General features: G+C 39.5%; 1 protein-coding gene and 1 non-coding gene across 2 annotated transcripts; one reads left to right on the top strand and one right to left on the bottom strand.

The window, feature by feature from the left end:
- The first annotated feature begins 5782 nt into the window (after positions 1-5782).
- LOC149841568 (chromatin remodeling protein DDM1-like) lies at positions 5783-12047 on the top strand. The gene is made up of 15 exons (XM_090002165.1): positions 5783-5851; positions 6026-6421; positions 6535-6627; positions 7293-7642; positions 7725-7911; positions 8000-8175; positions 9616-9685; positions 9766-9955; positions 10093-10188; positions 10272-10366; positions 10441-10560; positions 11129-11248; positions 11334-11432; positions 11550-11651; positions 11829-12047. Exons 1-15 carry the CDS (start codon positions 5783-5785, stop codon positions 12045-12047), a joined length of 2382 nt encoding a protein of 793 aa, XP_089858291.1.
- A 1825-nt stretch (positions 12048-13872) lies between these two features.
- TRNAE-UUC (transfer RNA glutamic acid (anticodon UUC)) lies at positions 13873-13946 on the bottom strand. The gene has a single exon. It is a non-coding gene; the product is annotated as a tRNA-Glu (tRNA).
- Positions 13947-18080: the final 4134 nt, after the last annotated feature.

Raw genomic sequence — 18080 nt, 5'->3', positions numbered from 1 at the left:
AACATGATGAACTTAAAGTTTATACACTAAGGCACAAAATGTATCTCTTATGCCTAAGCTGGTCAGGACCTGGCTTTAACCCAAATATGGCCCTTTTACATATTAGTAGCTTGCACAACAGGATAGTTGACATGTCTAATTTAAGGCCAGTCCGTTGACAACCTTTAAAATGGTTGGGTGGCCTGGCTTGTTTGAGATAGATTTTAAAGCCTTAACACAGGGTTTTTCTTTTCTAAACCTTGAGTTTGAGTTGGGCATAATTCGACTAAATTTTGGTCAGAACCAGATCTGTGAACAATCTTTGTTTCAGGTTGAATCTTGGCCTGAGAAAAAGAGATTGGTAAGAAAGTGCTTTTCACTTGAGTTGGAAAATGAGATGAGTTGCTTGTGCCTTGTGGCTTTGCTTATGATTAGGGATGGCAGTGGACCGAGGGAAAATGGGGCCCTACTCTACCTTGCCCCGTTTGGACCGGGGATGGAAGACATGAAACAGGAAAGGAAGTGGGGATGGAGGATAAAATCAAAACCCATGTGGGGATGAAGGTGGGGATGGACTTACGCTTTCCTCTACCCCACCTTGCCCTGCCTTGTTTCTTCCTCGATCCTGTTAGTAAAATGCTAAAATACTCTTTAGGGTTGGCAGTAGACCTAGAGGTAATGGGGCCTCATCCCGTTTGGACCGGAGATGGAGGTGCAGATGGAGATTAAAATCAAAACCCATGTATGGATAGAGACGAGGATCGAGGGCAGGATTTTGAGATGAGGCAAGGGTGGAGACCTTGTCCCCTTTCCCTGCCTCAGTCAAATGCCATCCCTACTTATGAAGTGTCGGTTGTAACTTGTGAAACATGCTTGACAAGCTGAATATGAATATATGATGTTCAGCTTGGCTTGACTTGTATAGTAATAAATACATTTTGCAACAAGGAGTATAATGCATACAATGGTTCTAATGTTGAACTTGCATGCATAAATCATAGTTCAAATCATGTCGCTTCAAACTTTGAAGCAATACATGTATTTTGTGAAGGAGTTCTTTGGAGCTTAGCTTATTAACAGGTTCATAGTTCAAATCTTGTTAATTTCTCTTTTGATTTTTTTTTAATAAACAAGCCAACTCAACCTCAACTTGTTTAGCACTTGTTTGTCAAGAGCTTGAGCCTTAGCTCAGCTCGCCACAAGCGCAAACCAAGCTTGAAGGCCATTTGACTAGTGTACTAACCCTACTCACTACAACAAAAAATGGATCACAATTTATATGAATCCCATCCAAACTCACCTACCTGAATTGAATTGTGGACTAGATTCAAGCGGATCTCATGTCACAACTTGAATTTTGGAAGACGATACAGATCCGAGCTCCAAGATCCACCCACCATTCTTTGCAGGCATTAATAATCGTCAAGATGTAAGTAGGACCCAAGAGAGTGATGTGACAGCTAATATGACATTGCTAATGGATGACAAGTTAAAGATCCAGAATCCTAGTCAAGAGCAGGAAGAGTCAGCCACATGTCAAGCCCAAAGGCAAACAAATCAAGAAGTGGGGTCCACCTAGGGAGGTGCATGTTCTTTTCTCTCTCTAGCCTCCCCCTCGCTCTCTTTCTCTCTCTAATGTTTATCTCTCTTCCCTCTACTTTCTCTCTCCTCTCTCATGACCTCTGGTCCTTCTGAACCCTTATGCATATCAGATCCTTGAAGGTTGGACGTCTAACCCTTCTTTGAAGCTCAAGCTTTCCCCAATCCATTTAATTTGTTATTCTGGCAAGCTAAATGGCCTCTCTATATTACAGATCGTGTGTCCACATTATAGAACGTGGCGAACCTCATCCCAACTACCTCTACCAACCTCTCAAACCCAAAACTGCATCTTGTTAGGTGCCTGAAATCACTAAACCAATAATCCCTTATCACCAGTAGCCTTCTCTTATGTTTAGGTCATATGTCATATACCCTTACACACGTTCATAGGTACCCCTAGAACACCTGGATCAGAACCTTTCAGAGCTTAATCAAAACTGTACCTAAAATGCTTACTGGTTTCAAACCACACCTACCCGATTAGGTTGTTTAACATTATTTTCACTGCTTTGCCCTACCAAGTTCACCTAATCCCCCAAACCTAACCTAGGCCCCACCTGGAACACAACAAGTAGTATAAGAGCGAACGATCATCTCTCATCAGAGCAAAGATCTAATCGTCAATCATGAATTGTGACACTCATGATCAGATTTTGATGAAACTAAAAGAACTGCAATGTGAACTTGCATCCTTGCAAAAGGGGATGAGTTCACAGTATAACGAGAGGATAGAACTCTCTGGGAAGCTTTCAAGAATGAGAGTAAGTTTCTGCTCAACTCACATATAGAAAAAGAACAGACACCCTGCCCATGCATAACCCCAGTAAGCACGACACAACTACAAGCCACTTAGGGCAGCTTTGGAGGCCCTAACCCTTGCTTGACAGATCTATGGAGTTGAATACCCTGGCAGTCGAATTGCCATAAATAGTGATTCCTCCACCAATGTGGCCATCATTGATGCCACAATAGCTCAGTCAGTCTGTGTCACCCTACGACAGTCACAATGACAACAATGTCGTGCATAAGTACCCTTGTGCACAACATTAAATTAAAGCCCTCAATCTACATAAAACATCAGAGTGTGCAGCAGTAGACCAGTAGCTCCAAACCACATGAATTAAAGTACTCCCCGAGTGGGTGCAGGGCACTAAAACTAAGTCACCCCTAGCTCAGCCCGACCAACAATCGAACACAGTTGACTATGTGAAGAAATTGACAGCGGTCCGAGATATGAGAGTACAAACTGAAGGCATGGTCATCGAACACATGCTTGCAGTGTGTCCTATAGACAACACCAACCCCAACCTTTTGCAATTCACACCTTGGGCAGCGGTTATGGAACAACGAAAGGTTAATCGCAGAATCATTGCAGTGCATAGGATAAATCAAAACCCCAACCTTTTGCAATTCACACCTTGGGCAGCGGTTATGGAACAACGAAAGGTTAATCGTAGAATCATTGCAGTGCATAGGATAAATCAAAACCTCATTGGTGGAGCGACCCATCAGTTGGGTCGTTGTCTCTCCCACTTTAGGGGTAAAGTGATACAGAGCATGGTGATTTGTTACAATTTTGGAAAAGAGTACAATTCTGCTACGTTCGAAGTGAGCCCAAAGTGAAATTGGGTTTGAAACTAGGCTCGAGTTAGGTCGATTAAGTCAAAATAGGATCTAGATCAAAAATAGGTTATGAGATTTCTAACGAACTTTATGAAAAATGTGATTTTTCTTAATTGGCTAAACAAAAATCGCTCAAAATTGAAAGGTAGCTAGGGGATAAGTAGAAAAAGACACTGCAATAAACCCAAAGTCAAACTCTACCTGGTTGGGGATTTATGAGTCTGTAATCTGACCATAGGAAATCTGCACAGGTCTAGTTTTCTGTTTTGATAGGTTTCAGTAAACATAGTGGTTCTCCTAATTGGTTAAGAGTTTATGGCTGATTTTTTGAATGGTAGGTTGGAAACATATGAGTTGAGTTATGGTTCAAATTTGAGAACCAAACTCATTCTGGTTAAGGAGATGTGACCTAAGTAAGTCAATCTAAATTTTGCAAATCTCAACATGTAGAGTGGATTGGATTAACTATACCTGGTTTGGGTCAAGAAAGTCTAGAATTGGGTTTGATCCTATGTGAGGGTGAGTTTGACTTACTAGGGCCTAGGATAGATGTCTTAGAGTACTGGGTAAGGTTTGGCCTTCATGACTGGGGTTTAGAATGGCTTGGAAAACCCACATGAGTGTGAATCGTTTGAGTGAGCCTTGATAACACCTTGATCCATTAAGTGGGCTTGACCACAAGGATCAAGCACACCAAAAAGTTAAGCAAAGAGAGAGGCTTGGCTAGAAGAAAGAGAGCCCTAGGGGATTAAAAGATCAAAATGATTATGACCTAGGGGCCAAAAGAAAGAGAATAGATGAAAGCCTAGGGGCTCAAAAGAGAGAGAAAGAGACGATCAAGAAACATTTTCCAATTCAAAATGCTTACCTCCTTTTTCAGCATAAGGGAGCCTCTATATATAGGCTTGAGGGGGCTCATTAATCCAACACCTTTTACAAGAAATCATAAAAAAATTAAATAAAAAATAAGAAATCCAAACAACCTTTTCCAAAATCAAGAGACTCTTCCCAAACTCAAGGGAGCCTCTTAAATACAAGAGATTTGAGTCTCCCCACTTGCACTCACTTCTATGTCTCTCCAGTTGGACCCTCCTTGGATCTGTGTTCACCTTGGCTACTCCACTTTGCTTCATACCCCACTCTGCACTCTGATCCACCCAATGCTGAATTGGGCTGAATCTTTGTATGCACTGCTCCTTCCATGATTGATATGAATTTTATAACATCAAGATTCGAGCTCTATGATCCACCCATCTTTCCTTGCAAGCATTGATGGTCGTCCAAGCTTAGGTGGGACCCAGGAGAGTGATGTGACAACTAATATGATATTTTTAATGGATGACAAGTCAAAGATCCAAAGTCTCAGTCAAGAGCGAAAATAGTCAAACATGTGTCAAGCCCGAAGGCAAGCTAATTAAAGATTAGGGTCCACCTAGGGGGTGTGCCATGTTGGAAAGTCTTAGGGGACGTCTCTCCATTCTAGAAGTTAATTAAGTCATTGTTAATTATTTTTAATTAAGAGTTTTTAATTGATTTGGTTAATTAATTCATATTGTAGATCGTGTGTCTATATTCTATAACTGAGGAACCTCATCCCAACTTGTTGCATACCTTCCAAGTACTTCTACCAACCTCTCATAGTTTTAGTTTAGCTTTTGTTAACTTCTTAGGTATCGAAAGCCAAAACCACATCTTGTCGGGGTTCTCGAAACACCTGAAATCACAAAACTGATAACCCCTAATCACCACCAGCATTATGTTGTATTTAGGTTATATCATAGACTCTTACACACATCTCTAGGTATCCTTAAAACCCTTAGATAAGAACCTTCCATATCTAAATCAAAACTATACCTGAAATGTTTATCCATTCTAAATCACACCTACTTGATTAAGTCAAGTGACCTTGTTTTCATTGTTTAGCCCTCACTAAGCAAACCCAACCTAAGAAATGCAAGATATGCCAAACACTTGGCTTGGCCACGGACTTGTATTATCATATTCGAGAAATATGCATAGCATAGGTTCCGGTTCTAAACTCCGAGCCGGATCCACCCCACTTTCAATCCTAGTGCCAGTGGTCCTTTTCACGTAAAATCACCACATATCTCCGTAGGCTTTAGAGAAAAAAAATGATGGAAGAAAGCAACCCCATTTTCCCGCTCACGCCGCTCTCTCTCCTCCCCCCCTTCCCATTTCCCTATTTCTGCCACCACTCCCACTCACGCTCCTTCCACCCCACGCCCTCCTTTTTTACCCTCCCTCTCTCTTTCTTATTCATTGAAGGCCCTTCCTCTCCTCCTCCCCACCAAGACCGAGGCAGAAGACTCAAAGGTGCATGCCTCCTTTCTTCATTTGTACCTTTTTTTGTTTTGTTTTGAGGGTCTCTCTCAGGTACTACGACATTGTGCATTCCTTCTTCTTTTCCCCCCCTTTCTGTCTATTATCTTTTTAAAAGGAAACTTTCTGTCTATTGTTTCCTTTCTCTTTTCTTTGTTTCTGCAAATGCAATGTAGATGAAGGCGTATGTGTTTGTGGGTAACTTAATCTCAGGGCTTTGAGCAAGTTCGGTTGAAAGATGGAAACTGATTCGAGTAAAAAGAACGAAGGGACTGCCGATTCTCCTATCTCCGTCTTGGAAGACGAGGTCCTGTTGCCAACCTTCTCTTCATTTCTGCCCTCTCTCTCCCTTTATGTTTTTATTGTTCCAAACGTTGGGTTTCTCTTGTGGGTGGGGGTGGGGGGGAAGGGGAAGAAGAATGAGCGACCGTCATTTGGTCTGCGTATTGAGAAAAGCGCGGGTGTTTGGGTTTGATCACAGGGGAAGTGCAATGAGGAAGCGGCCGTTGCGGCCTCCGAGGATGACGCTTCGTTTGATGCGAAGAACGGAGGATCCTCTCTGCTCATTGAAACCATGGTCAAGGAAGAGGAGGGGTTGCAGGAGGGTCGCCATGGTCGTCAGAATCAAGCCTCTAAGGATGACGCTTCCTTTGATGCCAAAAACGGAGATTCCTCCCTACTCTCGGAAACCATGGTCAAGGAAGAAGAGAAGTTGCAGGGCGCTCGCCAGAAGGAAGATGATGACGGCAGTGTCGCAGAAAGGAACCAAACAAACGACGACAAAGAGGCATTCGACGATGACAAGAGGTTCAGTAAGTTGGACGAGCTGTTAACGCGAGCGCATTATTACACCATGTTCCTCTTCGAGCAGATGGAGGTATCCACACATTTATACGCTTAACGTTTGATTGAGATCGATTTATGTGATTATGCCTCGTTAATGGTTTGTATATAAGTTATATGTGGAGCTGCCTGCTTTTGCCTTTTCAGAAAGGGCTTGAGGAGCAAATTGTCGAAGTTGCACCAGAAGAGAAAACACGTGGTAGGAAGCGAAAGGGTTCTGCTTCCACTCAATGCAATACCGTAAGTATGCCGGTCTCCATTCTTCTTCATTTCTCCCCTTGTTTCCCCATTATATATTAGTTTTGATAGACCAACACTGGAAGTTCTTCTTTTGTTTTTGGATATGCTAATTCCTCTGCTGAAATTCTGGAGGAAGACCAATGTGAGACTGTTTTCCGTTGTTTCCCCTATCTCTCTGTTTTTTTAGAGTTTGTGGGGGTAGTAACAGTGCCTGGGTGCGCAATCTTATACTACCAAACTCTGCATCCCTGTCAATCCTCCGGGCCCTTTCAAGGCTGTGGAGTGGTCTGCTGTCTTGATACAGAGACCGACCACAGGGCTGAACTGGTATAGCAGGCCACTCCATTTCACTCCTAGGGTATCCAAGTCTATCTTCTGAAGCTAATTGCCTATTTTTCTCTTGGGCTGTGACCCACAATAAATTCTCAGTGCTTTTCACATTATTCCTTAATTCAACCAGATGTTTTGTTTATGGTTTACCCAGCAGAGATTTAGTGGTAAAACCATGGGTGCCCGTCCATGGTTACAAACAGAATGTGCAGTCTTTACTTTCTAGACCTAAGTTTGCATTTAAGCAGTTCAATTACATCTCTGTAATGGTTTGTTTGCATCATTTTTTTGGTTGATCCCGTTATCTAAATATTGTTTCTGGTGATTTTATTCAGAAGAAGGCCAGGAAGGCAGTAACGGCCATGTTGGCAAGGTCCCAAGAAGCTACTGATGAGTCACAAGATGTCAACCTTACTGTAGAGGAAAGAGCAGAGAAAGAGCAGGCATCAATCGTACCGCTGATGACTGGTGGAAAATTGAAACCTTATCAAATCAAAGGTGTGAGGTGGCTGATTTCTTTGTGGCAAAATGGATTAAATGGGATACTGGCAGATCAAATGGGGCTTGGAAAGACAATACAGACAATTGGTTTTCTTGCTCATTTGAAAGGGAACAACTTGCATGGGCCTTACTTGATTGTTGCTCCTCTTTCTACACTTTCAAATTGGATAAATGAGATCTCAAGGTAAGTTTTCTTCATTCTGTTGATCTTCTCTTCAACTAGCAATTAATTTTTATAATACTGAGATTAAGAAAAAGTTGCACAGGTTTGTTCCCTCAATGAATGCTATTATATATCATGGGACAAAGCAAGAAAGGCTGGATATAAGGAGAAAACACATGCCAATGGCCATTGGTCCAGATTTTCCTATTGTTGTTACTTCTTATGAGATTGCACTCAATGACTCTAGGAATTTAGCTCTTTACAAGTGGAAATATGTCGTCATTGATGAGGTAAGAGCCATATGAGAATTGAATTGAGGATTTTCTGTTTTTATTTATTTTTCCTCCATGCCCCTAACTTCTTTTTATTTTGGACCAGGGCCATCGTTTGAAAAATACAAAATGCAAACTGCTGAAAGAGTTGAAGCGGTTGAGTATGGAAAATAAACTTTTATTGACCGGAACACCTCTACAAAACAACTTGGCTGAGCTGTGGTCTTTATTGAATTTTATTTTGCCTGATGTGTTTTCATCATGTGAAGAATTTGAATCATGGTAAATGTGCTTGTTTTCCAATTTAATTCATTAGTCCTGATAAACGTTGTATGCGTGTATTTTTATTTTGTAAATGAGAAGTCTTAGCCTTTCTATTTGTCTTATTGATACATGTTAGATACCCTGTGTCAGTGTGTTGGGATTATTATGCATTTTTTGGCCGTTATAGTGGAATATTATGAGTGAGCAATGAGTAACTACTATTGCTGCTGTTAAAGCCTTGAAACTGATGAGGTAAAAATAGTGTGGCTCAACTGGCCCAGCTATCACGTTTGACCCATGCAAATCACTGCTTCATCATTGCTGCACTTTAGTAAATTGAAATAATTTTGTGGCAGCTGGTTTTTCATGGTAGGATGTTACTAGCAGAACATTCTATTATTTTGTACTGTTGGATGGATTTCCTGAGCACATATACAAGCACTTGATTGTGTATACCCACCTATATCACATGGGTGCGGGTGCGACACGGGTGTGGCGCAATTTCAAAATTTTTGGACACGGGGACTCGGCTATATATATATATACATATATATATACATATATATATATATATATATATACATATATATATATATATACATATATATATATATATATATAAGACTCGGTCAAAGTTGTGCCCATTAGGGGACAGGTGATAAGTTGTGAAGCCTGATTCAGGGTTTTTTTCCTTACAGGAGGGGGGGTTCCCCCTGGCACGGGTCCCATTGCGCGGTCAGCGGGTGGGGGTCCAGGGGGGGCAGCCCCCCCCCCCAAGATTTTTTTTTTTTAAAAATTGTAGCCCAGAATTTTTTTTTAAAAAAAATCCAAAAAAATGGACCAAAATGACCCTGGGTGCGTTGACCACACCCAGGGTCGGATTGACTGAGTCTGAGCCGCACCCGTGTCAGTGCATGTCGACGCGGGTGCGGCGACCTTGGAGCCGAGTCCGTGTGACATAGATACCCACGCATTTAACCAGACTCTGTTGGAGAGGATTGAATAACTTTGAGCTGCTCAGTTTCTTGAGGTAAGGGTTTTTCCCATGGTTTGCTGAGGTAGATTACTCAAGAAGTATGGGCTTTCCTAGGTAGAGTAGTCTTTCACCAAAAACTATCTTGACAACATCCGGCTTTTGATTTTTGGGTGGGAAAAACAGCTTGCTCAAGTTGCCATATTTTCCAGTTCATAACAGCAGCCAAAAATGGAATTTTCATTTTTTGGATTTTGGAACAAGTTCATTTGCATAATTTTTGGTGTCTAAACCAGAATATTTAGTTGTTCCGGAATTATCGGGCTTAAATAAGGCATCAAAGCATAAAGACTTTTGAGGGTGAGAAAGCAATAACTATCCAATATAGAGTGCTTAAATTAATATGCAAATCCTTTCTAAATATTTTTGTTTTGTTGTTTTACTGCACACATGTTCTATTGTTTATAATTGGGAATCTTTGCTAGGTTTGATTTCTCAGGGAAGTCTAACAGCGAGGACCAACAGGAAGAGTTCAGAGAGAAAAGAAAAGTTCAGGTATGCATTTTCTCATGTGTAGTTCATTTCGTACTTCATGGACTTGTGTGGAGCTGCAAGGTTTCAAATTTTCTTTGCAGGTTTTAACCAAGCTTCACTTGATTTTACGTCCCTTTATCCTGAGAAGATTGAAAGAAAATGTTGAGCAGAAGCTTCCTCGGAAGAAAGAGATTATTCTTCATGCAAATATGACAGAACACCAAAAAAAGATCCAGGAACATTTGATCAACAAAACTATTGGAGATTACCTACAAGAGAAGGCTGTCTTTAGTAAGAAATGATTTTAATTAATTGCAATTTTCAGTGAATTATTTGGATAAGAAAGTGAAAATGTTAGATGCCTATGGCTTTTTTTGCTTCTGGTTGACCATGTCTGGTTCCAATCTATATGTTTCGTGATGATGCAGGGTCTGGAATTAAAGGCAAGCTGAACAATCTGATAATGCAACTCCGCAAGAACTGCAACCATCCTGACCTTCTGGATTCTGTAATTGAGGAATCATGTATGGCCTCCTACCTTTGGTCATTTTACGTGGTATTTTTTTTTCTTCAATTATATCTGAGCTCACCTTGTTGTGTGGTATAGTTTTCTATCCTCCTGTTGAACAACTGATAGAACAATGTGGAAAGTTTCGTTTGCTGGACAGACTTATTTCACATCTGCTCCCTCGAAAACATAAGGTTACCTTTTGTATTCTTCGGTTTCCATTAGTTTATTCATGGTTATAGTATTCTAATTGTGTTTTTTTTTTCAGGTTCTGATCTTCTCACAGATGACGAAGGTGTTGGATATTCTGGATCACTATTTCAATGACAAAGGCCTCCAAGTCTGTCGCATTGATGGTAGTGTGAAACTGGAGGAAAGACAAAAACAAGTAGGTTCTAATCCTCGATTTGGATGAAAGTATATTTGAAGTGCAAACCCCTCATGCTTTTGCCAATAATTTGTTCTCATATACAAGCTTTGAGTTTGTGCATAGCATTGATTTTACCGTTTATGCCTCAAACTATGGTGTCCTCTGGTTCCTAATATTTCATTCTTGTTCCGTCTATCCTCTTTGTTTTATTCATGCATTAAAGGCAGTGACTCGAAATCAAACAGCTACTTGTGCATGAAGATGTTGAAAGAGAGAGAGTATCAAATTGCCCATGCTACATGAAAAGATTCATGAGATTTCAAAATTGAGTTTGTGGGGAGAATATCAGGAAAAGCTTGGTATATATAATATTAAAAAATGTAAGGAATATAAAAAAAATATATAAAATATGAAAAATTGAAGATTAGCAAATTGTGATAACACTGCTATATATTGGAACAGTGAGATTTTGACAATCTCACGATATGGGTGATATTTCAATGGTTTGTGACTATCCTGCTATAATATTGTGAATCTTGTCAATATTTGTAATGTAATCGGTTGGTGTTTTCCTCTGTAAAAACAGATCAAAGAGTTCAATGATATAAGCAGCAATGTCTGCATATTTCTTCTGAGTACACGTGCAGGTGGACTTGGTATTAACCTCACTGCTGCTGATACATGCATTATATATGACAGTGACTGGGTAAAAGATCATTCGCTAGGACCTTATTTGCTTGTATTACGATAATGCCGATTTTAATTGGCCATGTTAACATTTTATGTTATAGAACCCTCAAATGGACTTGCAAGCCATGGATCGATGCCACAGGATTGGACAGACAAAGCCTGTACATGTTTATAGGCTAGCAACTTCACATTCTGTAGAGGTATATTAAGGACATGCTTCTTGTTAGAGTTTGTTTGTTTTTCAGTTTGATTTTTATGTTTTAACTCGTGTACCAGTGGATTAAGCTCTTAAGCTGAGAAATTGTTTACTTTAACAGGGTCGCATGCTGAAGAGGGCGTATAGCAAACTGAAGCTTGAACATGTTGTCATTGAGAAAGGGCAGTTTCAACAAGAAAAGGACAAGCCAAACGTTCTTGAGGTAAATGGAATTGCTGGCTTCTGGTAAATGTTGATGAATGGTTTCAAATATGTTGGTATCAGAAGTGAAGTGTAACGGGTATCAAAATTTGGTTTAGTGGTTTAGTGGAGATGATCGTATAGAAACCTTGGATGTGAAGTGGTTAAAACGTTTAGTGGATTTGTGCGTTGTTTTCAGGAGTCAGATTTGCTGGCATTGCTTCAGGATGATGAAGGCGAGGAAGATAACCAAGTGCAGACTGATATCAGTGAGGAGGATCTTTTGAAGGTTTTAGATAGGAGCGATCTGGTTGATGGCATGGAGGCACTACACCAGCTTCCTATTCGAGGGCCTGGTTGGGAGGTGGTAACGTCAGCGAAGCAGGGAGGATCTATGCTTTCTTCGCTTGAAAGTTGATAAAATTGAACATTTCTAATAGAAGGCGGAATTTTGGGTTATATTGGCATTCCTTTTGAGGTCTACCACAGAAGGCGGTGGTAAGTTTTTTTTTTTTTTTTCTGTTGGCTAGTTTTCGTTAAACGTGCCACCGAAGTTTTGTATAGGCTGATAGCTTTTCGACGCGACCACCCAAGGTTTTCTGTAGATCTCCATTTTGTGGTGGGGGTGTATGCTTATCGTACTATACAATACATGTTAAAAGTTTGGGATCTCTATTGATTATTGTTGACGAGGGTTGGGTGATACCTATTCCGGGTTGTTTTGGCTTCAAAAGAGACTTTATTATTAGACTCATTGATGAATTTATTACCCTTTTCTTTCTTCTTCTTCCTCTGTGTTTTTTTTTTCCCCCAATGAAACCATGTACCGTTCTTTTTTAATAACTAAGATGTTGAAGATATACATTTACTAAAATGTAGGAGAATTAATAAATTTGTGGGTTTGCTGTTGGATTGCAAGGCTATAGCATCATGTATGTCGTCCAGCACCACAGGGGCAACAAAGTCGCAATGCCTGTAGTCAAGCTCAGACTTGTTGCATCCATCCCTTAATTTTTCTAAATGCCTACAAAAATATTTTCCTAAGAGAACTTCGGTCTCAGGGAGCCTTCCATTCAAAATGGCTTCCCGATCCTTCCTGGTGGGGTAAGCCATTTCATATGAGAAATGGTAAACCGTGTGAAAAAATGAGAAACCTGCTTCACTGCCACTTTGGCAGCGGTTTCTCCCACAGTCTTGAAAGGTAAGTATTTTCATGTGAAACAAATAGCTGCCAAGTGGAGGGTTGGGAAGAACTTTTTTCACCTCAAAAATTTTCCACCAGTGAAAATTTCAGACTGCAAACCCTAAATAACTCCCTGCCAAGCGGTTTGCTCCCACCAGTGAAAATTTCTCATACAAAAATATTTTACAACGCTTGCAAACCCTAAAATAACTCTTTAAAGGGTCCTTATCAACCCGTAGAAGCCTTTAGGCCCGCAAGGGGGTTTGGTATAGTGGGATGGGGCCTAGGCAGGCTCTCTAGGTTCGAATCCCATGGGCATCATTCGAAGCGCGGTGCCTCCCTGAGGGCAAGGGGTAAGCCCATGTATATATATATATATATATAAAGTCGTGATAGTAAAGAGAAGAATGGGGTTTGCATGTATCTTCCGTTTAGGCAAGGACACGTGATCGTATTGTCACAGCGCCTCATTGTTTGATCATTGATAATTTGATTAGACCTGAAGAGATCCGAATCTTAACTAATGATCGTACCTCAGAGGTTTTAACTTTGATACCTTTGAAAGGATGATGGTACTCCTAATTGATACTTTAATGACTGCGTTGGATGTTTTGTAGAATGAAGTCATTAACCATGTAGATGAGGCATTTTTAGTGAAGAACATGCATTACATTAAGAGATGTTTTGATTTCTAAAGGAATCTAAATGTCCACAATGCGGTTGAAATTTGCAATAAAAGGGATTTACAACAAAACAGTTGGTTTCAGAACATTTTGTTGTTAAATATTTGATTAACAAGATGAATGGAATTCTAAAAGGTATCCAACAAAAGAAACCCTACTTTAGGTTTCCTTGTATTTAATTCTGGATGAACCTCGAGCCTAAGCCCTAGAATGTGCAACCGTTCGTTGGATTCATCCAAAGGTGGATTTGTGCCGACGAGAACGGAAAAGCCAGGCTGGTCAGAATAAACAAGTACGGGCAAAGCAGGTGCATGACATAACATAATAGCGTCTACATGTCAAAAAAAAAAAAAAAGTACGAAAACTGAAAAGGAACTTTCCATTGCCGGGATTTGAACCCGGGTCGCCTGGGTGAAAGCCAGGTATCCTAACCGGACTAGACGACAATGGATTTGTTGGCAATGTTTGTATAGGTAATTACATCAACAAATCCTCGTCTTTGTGTCGCCCACGGGGGCTTCGAACACTTGGGCTAAAGTAGCTGGGGTTAAAGCATTTAAGAGACCCCTACCAGTGAATTCATTTAAAAAAAAAATGTCTGATATTTACATGCCAATTCGGTGGCCGGTCCTTCCAATGACAGAACTGCCATTTTGGCTAGATACCTAGCAATGCTATGGTATTGCCGAGGAGCATATTTGTATACACATACTGAAACTGGTCAAAAGTAACAAAATTTGAGTTACCTAACTTGCCTTGCCCATCTAGGTGATTGTTGATCAGCTTAACCAAATCTCTTGGAGAGGATTCTAAATATATAATCAACTGATTGTCCACTTGATTATAAGGATGGTACTCCAGCAACTCCATTCCTTCGCCAGGCGAGCATCTAGCCCAGTGATCCACCCTGCTGACTGTAACCCACCTTCCATCTACTTTGATAGGTGCTGAAGATACTTACTTTCATCCAACCTGTTGGAGGGGGCTCCCAACAGCTCGAAAACAATCAGTTCCTGGATATTGGACTATCAAGGTGGCCAATTCTTCGAATAACGAATTCCCTAACTGAATCCACACATTGTTTGACTATAGACTGTCTTCAAATGTAATTTTATTCCAGATATTCCAAATCTTCCAGGTGACCAGTTGGAAGGCTAAGATCCAACTTTCATAGATTTCCTTGAATTCCTGTTTCCCCCACAGTTTAATTTCCATTGAATTGTCTCCCTACGGGATATGCTTCTTACCGAACTTGTGCACTTCCTTGGACATGTGGCAGGCTATAAACAGATGTTGTGCAGATTCCTCATCCTCCCTACCTAAGCAAACACTGGCTGGGGAAGGAATGCTCTAAACCTTTGAGCTTGTCTTGAGTCAAAAGCTTACCTTGGATTGCAAAGAACAGATTTATTTCTGCCTCGGCAGCTGGTATCTGCACCACACCAATTTACTCGCATGCCAAATTGGTCGTTGGATTCTGATGAGGTCCCACAATCCTTTTGAGGAGATAGGAGAAGAACCAGTCCATCGCAAACAATCAGATTTGTTAGGGTCCCATCGTTGCTGCGCTGAAAGAAAGATTATGGAACCGAGAAATATAGTGTCACAGACGAATATGGCTGAGAGAGTCTCTAGTGTTGGCTGGAAGGTAGGAGATCAGGGGTGAGGATGTTGCCCAAGGGTCAAACCAAGTTTCAATGTTGTTCCCTGATCCAATCTCCCACTTTACGCCCTTGCATAGCACCATTGCCAACCCCCCCCCCCCCCAGTTGGAGGCTTGTCCAACCATGCCACCCTGTGCCAATCTTTATTCATCACCGTTCGAAAGTGGCACATGTGTATGTGCACTGCAGCAGGGGCCTATGGTGACACACACATTACTAAGTAGAAACCCCATGCCTCGCCTATGACATGCGGCATCGGCACGAGGCAATGCAATATTGCTCGTAGCAGCTCAACAAGCAAACCTCAGTGTGCACATTACTTCTCAAGTGCATCGGCTTATTAGTTTCATGCTCAAAGATATAGAAAATTGGCATAGGAGATTAGGAAGTTTCATATTATATTATATTATATTATATTTGTATGGAGACCAATGATGGTAATGTCTAAATGAGGAGTTTCATATTATATTATATGTGTTGATGATTATAATAGACATACTTGGATATACTTTCTTAAACTTAGATCCGAAGTATTTATTTTCAAGAATTTTATAAACTTGTTAAAAATTAATTCAAAGCAAATATCAAAATTTTTCCATACTCCACGGAAAAAAAAATTATCTAATCATTTTTAAAACTACATTGACTATCATGGAATCATACATCAAAGCTCATGTCCCAGTGCTCAACAAAAAACATAGCCTAGCCGAAAGAAAACATCAACATATAATTAAACAACAAGGTCCTTGCTTATTTCAAAAAGTGTCCCTAAAATTTTTTGGGCAGAAACCGCTCTTACGACAATTTATTTAATCAATAGAATGCCTTTATCTACACTTAAAAATATTTTTCCCATAGAAAAATTGTTTAAAATCTCTCCCAATTACAAATGATTAAGAGTTTTTTGTTGAAAAAATTTTGTCTTTACCAACAAAAATGACAAACTTTTCGCAAAAGTTATCCCTTGTATATTTTTGAGATACATCAAAAACAAAAAAGGATATAGATGCTATGATATTAAAAACAATAAACTATATGTTTCAAGAAAAGTTACTTTTATTGAAAAATAAAATGGATTTGATAAAGTCGAGTCTAAGAAAAATTAGTATTCTTATTTTTTTTTATCTAGTCAATGCATACTCAAGATAATGATGTTCATGAAAATATAGATGAATCACATAATGACATACAAATTTATACTTGTCGTGTTGATGATCATCCTACATGTGCTTTAGAGAAATATTCTCAAAACCAAGACTTGGATCAACCTAGCATTAGAAGATCAATACGGATATCCAAAGCACTTAGTAGATTTGTGTCATATGAATCTTTTGAGCCAAAATATAGATCATGTCTCATGGTCATTCACCCATATGTTGAACCATCTTCATTTAATAAAGGTAAAAACCACCAAGAATGGATTGAAGCTATGAACAACAAGTTAGAAGCTCTAGAAAAAGATAAAAACTTGAAAAATTTAATCATTACTCTTATAATGTAGATGAATTTAAAAAGCTATGACCAAATGTGATGGATCACTTAAAAGATACAAAGCAAGGTTAGTAGCTAAAGGATATAGTAAAAAATATGAGATAAACTATGAAGAAACATTTGCCCTGATAGCTAGGATGACCACTGTTAGAACACTTATAGTCATAGCATCGATTAGGAAGCGGATTATTTATCAAACGAAAGTAAAAAATATATTTATTAATGATAATCTTAATAAAAATGTTTATATGAAACTTTCTCAAAGATTCGAGTTGGCACATGGAAAGGTCTTTAGCTTGTGTAAAGCTTTGTATGGCTTGAAGAAAGCTCCTAAGGCTTGATATGATCGCTTTAGCAATGTGATGGTTCAATTAGAATTTAAATTATATTATACTGACACAACATTGTTTCTCAAGTCTTCTGATGCATGTATGATAATTCTACTACTTTATGTTGATGACATGATTATCATAAGTGGTGACAAGCACAGAGTTAAGCATATCAAAGATATCCTTCAACTATGTCACATAGACATGACAACTAGGCAGTTATACATGTGTCAACACTGGTACTGACACAACATGGGTACATGATGGTTTAGATCAGGTCGGATGCAACCTTGACCTAACCCTATTTTTTTTCCTTAGTGAAAAGCATAGAGGAAGAAGAAGAAAAAAAGGAAGAGGAGAAGAAAGATTAAGAGGAGGAGGAGAAAGAAAAAGAAAAATAAGAAAGAAGAAGAAGAAAGAACATGATGAAAGAGAAACAAGAAGAGAAGGAAGAAGAGGACAAAAGAGAAAGAGGAAGAAGAGGAAGATAGAATCTGAGAGAGAGAGGGGAAAGGGCACACCTCCTCTTCCTTCTCTTCCTGCAACAATCCGCGAGAGAGAGAGCAAAAAAGGAGAAGGGCTCACCTTTCCCTATTATTTCCCCTTTTATAAGAGATATAAGAGTGAGAGAAAGAGAGACAGGGTCCAAACTCTCTCCTCTCTCTTATAGTTTGGGTCTTGATCGTATGTGGATTCAAACTCAAACTCTTTCCTCTTATATATATAGTTATGTCCTCACACCCCCGCATTTTTTGAAATTATTGTGTTGTACCCTATATACTCTTATTTGTACCCATACACATATGATATATTTCTTAAAGCTAATTTTAATATGACATATCTTTGTTTTCTTTGTTATTTTCTTGGTATAAAAATAACATACTCACCTCATGGCTGAGTATAGCTCGATCGAGAATTACTGATGAAAAGAGAGTTAATACTCCAAAGATCATGAATACAAAAATGAAAAAAGATGATAAAGAACCTTTAGAGGATCTAACTTCATACAAACAAATGATTGAAGCACTAACCTATCTTTCTATTACTAGATCAGATATTGCACATATTATTCATTTTGTTAGTCAATTCTAACATTCTCCT

This window comes from Nuphar pumila, chromosome 3 (genome assembly GCF_984573655.1).
Source record: "Nuphar pumila chromosome 3, dmNupPumi1.hap1.1, whole genome shotgun sequence".
NCBI classification, from domain to species: domain Eukaryota; kingdom Viridiplantae; phylum Streptophyta; class Magnoliopsida; order Nymphaeales; family Nymphaeaceae; genus Nuphar; species Nuphar pumila.
This window is presented reverse-complemented; position numbering and strand designations above follow the sequence as displayed.

Coding starts and splice junctions, on each gene's coding strand:
- LOC149841568 (XM_090002165.1), top strand. CDS start 5,783: ATGGAAACTGATTCGAGTAAAAAGAACGAAGGGACTGCCGATTCTCCT. Junction 11,433..11,549: donor CAACTTCACATTCTGTAGAG/GTATATTAAGGA, acceptor TTACTTTAACAG/GGTCGCATGCTGAAGAGGGC. Junction 11,652..11,828: donor ACAAGCCAAACGTTCTTGAG/GTAAATGGAATT, acceptor CGTTGTTTTCAG/GAGTCAGATTTGCTGGCATT.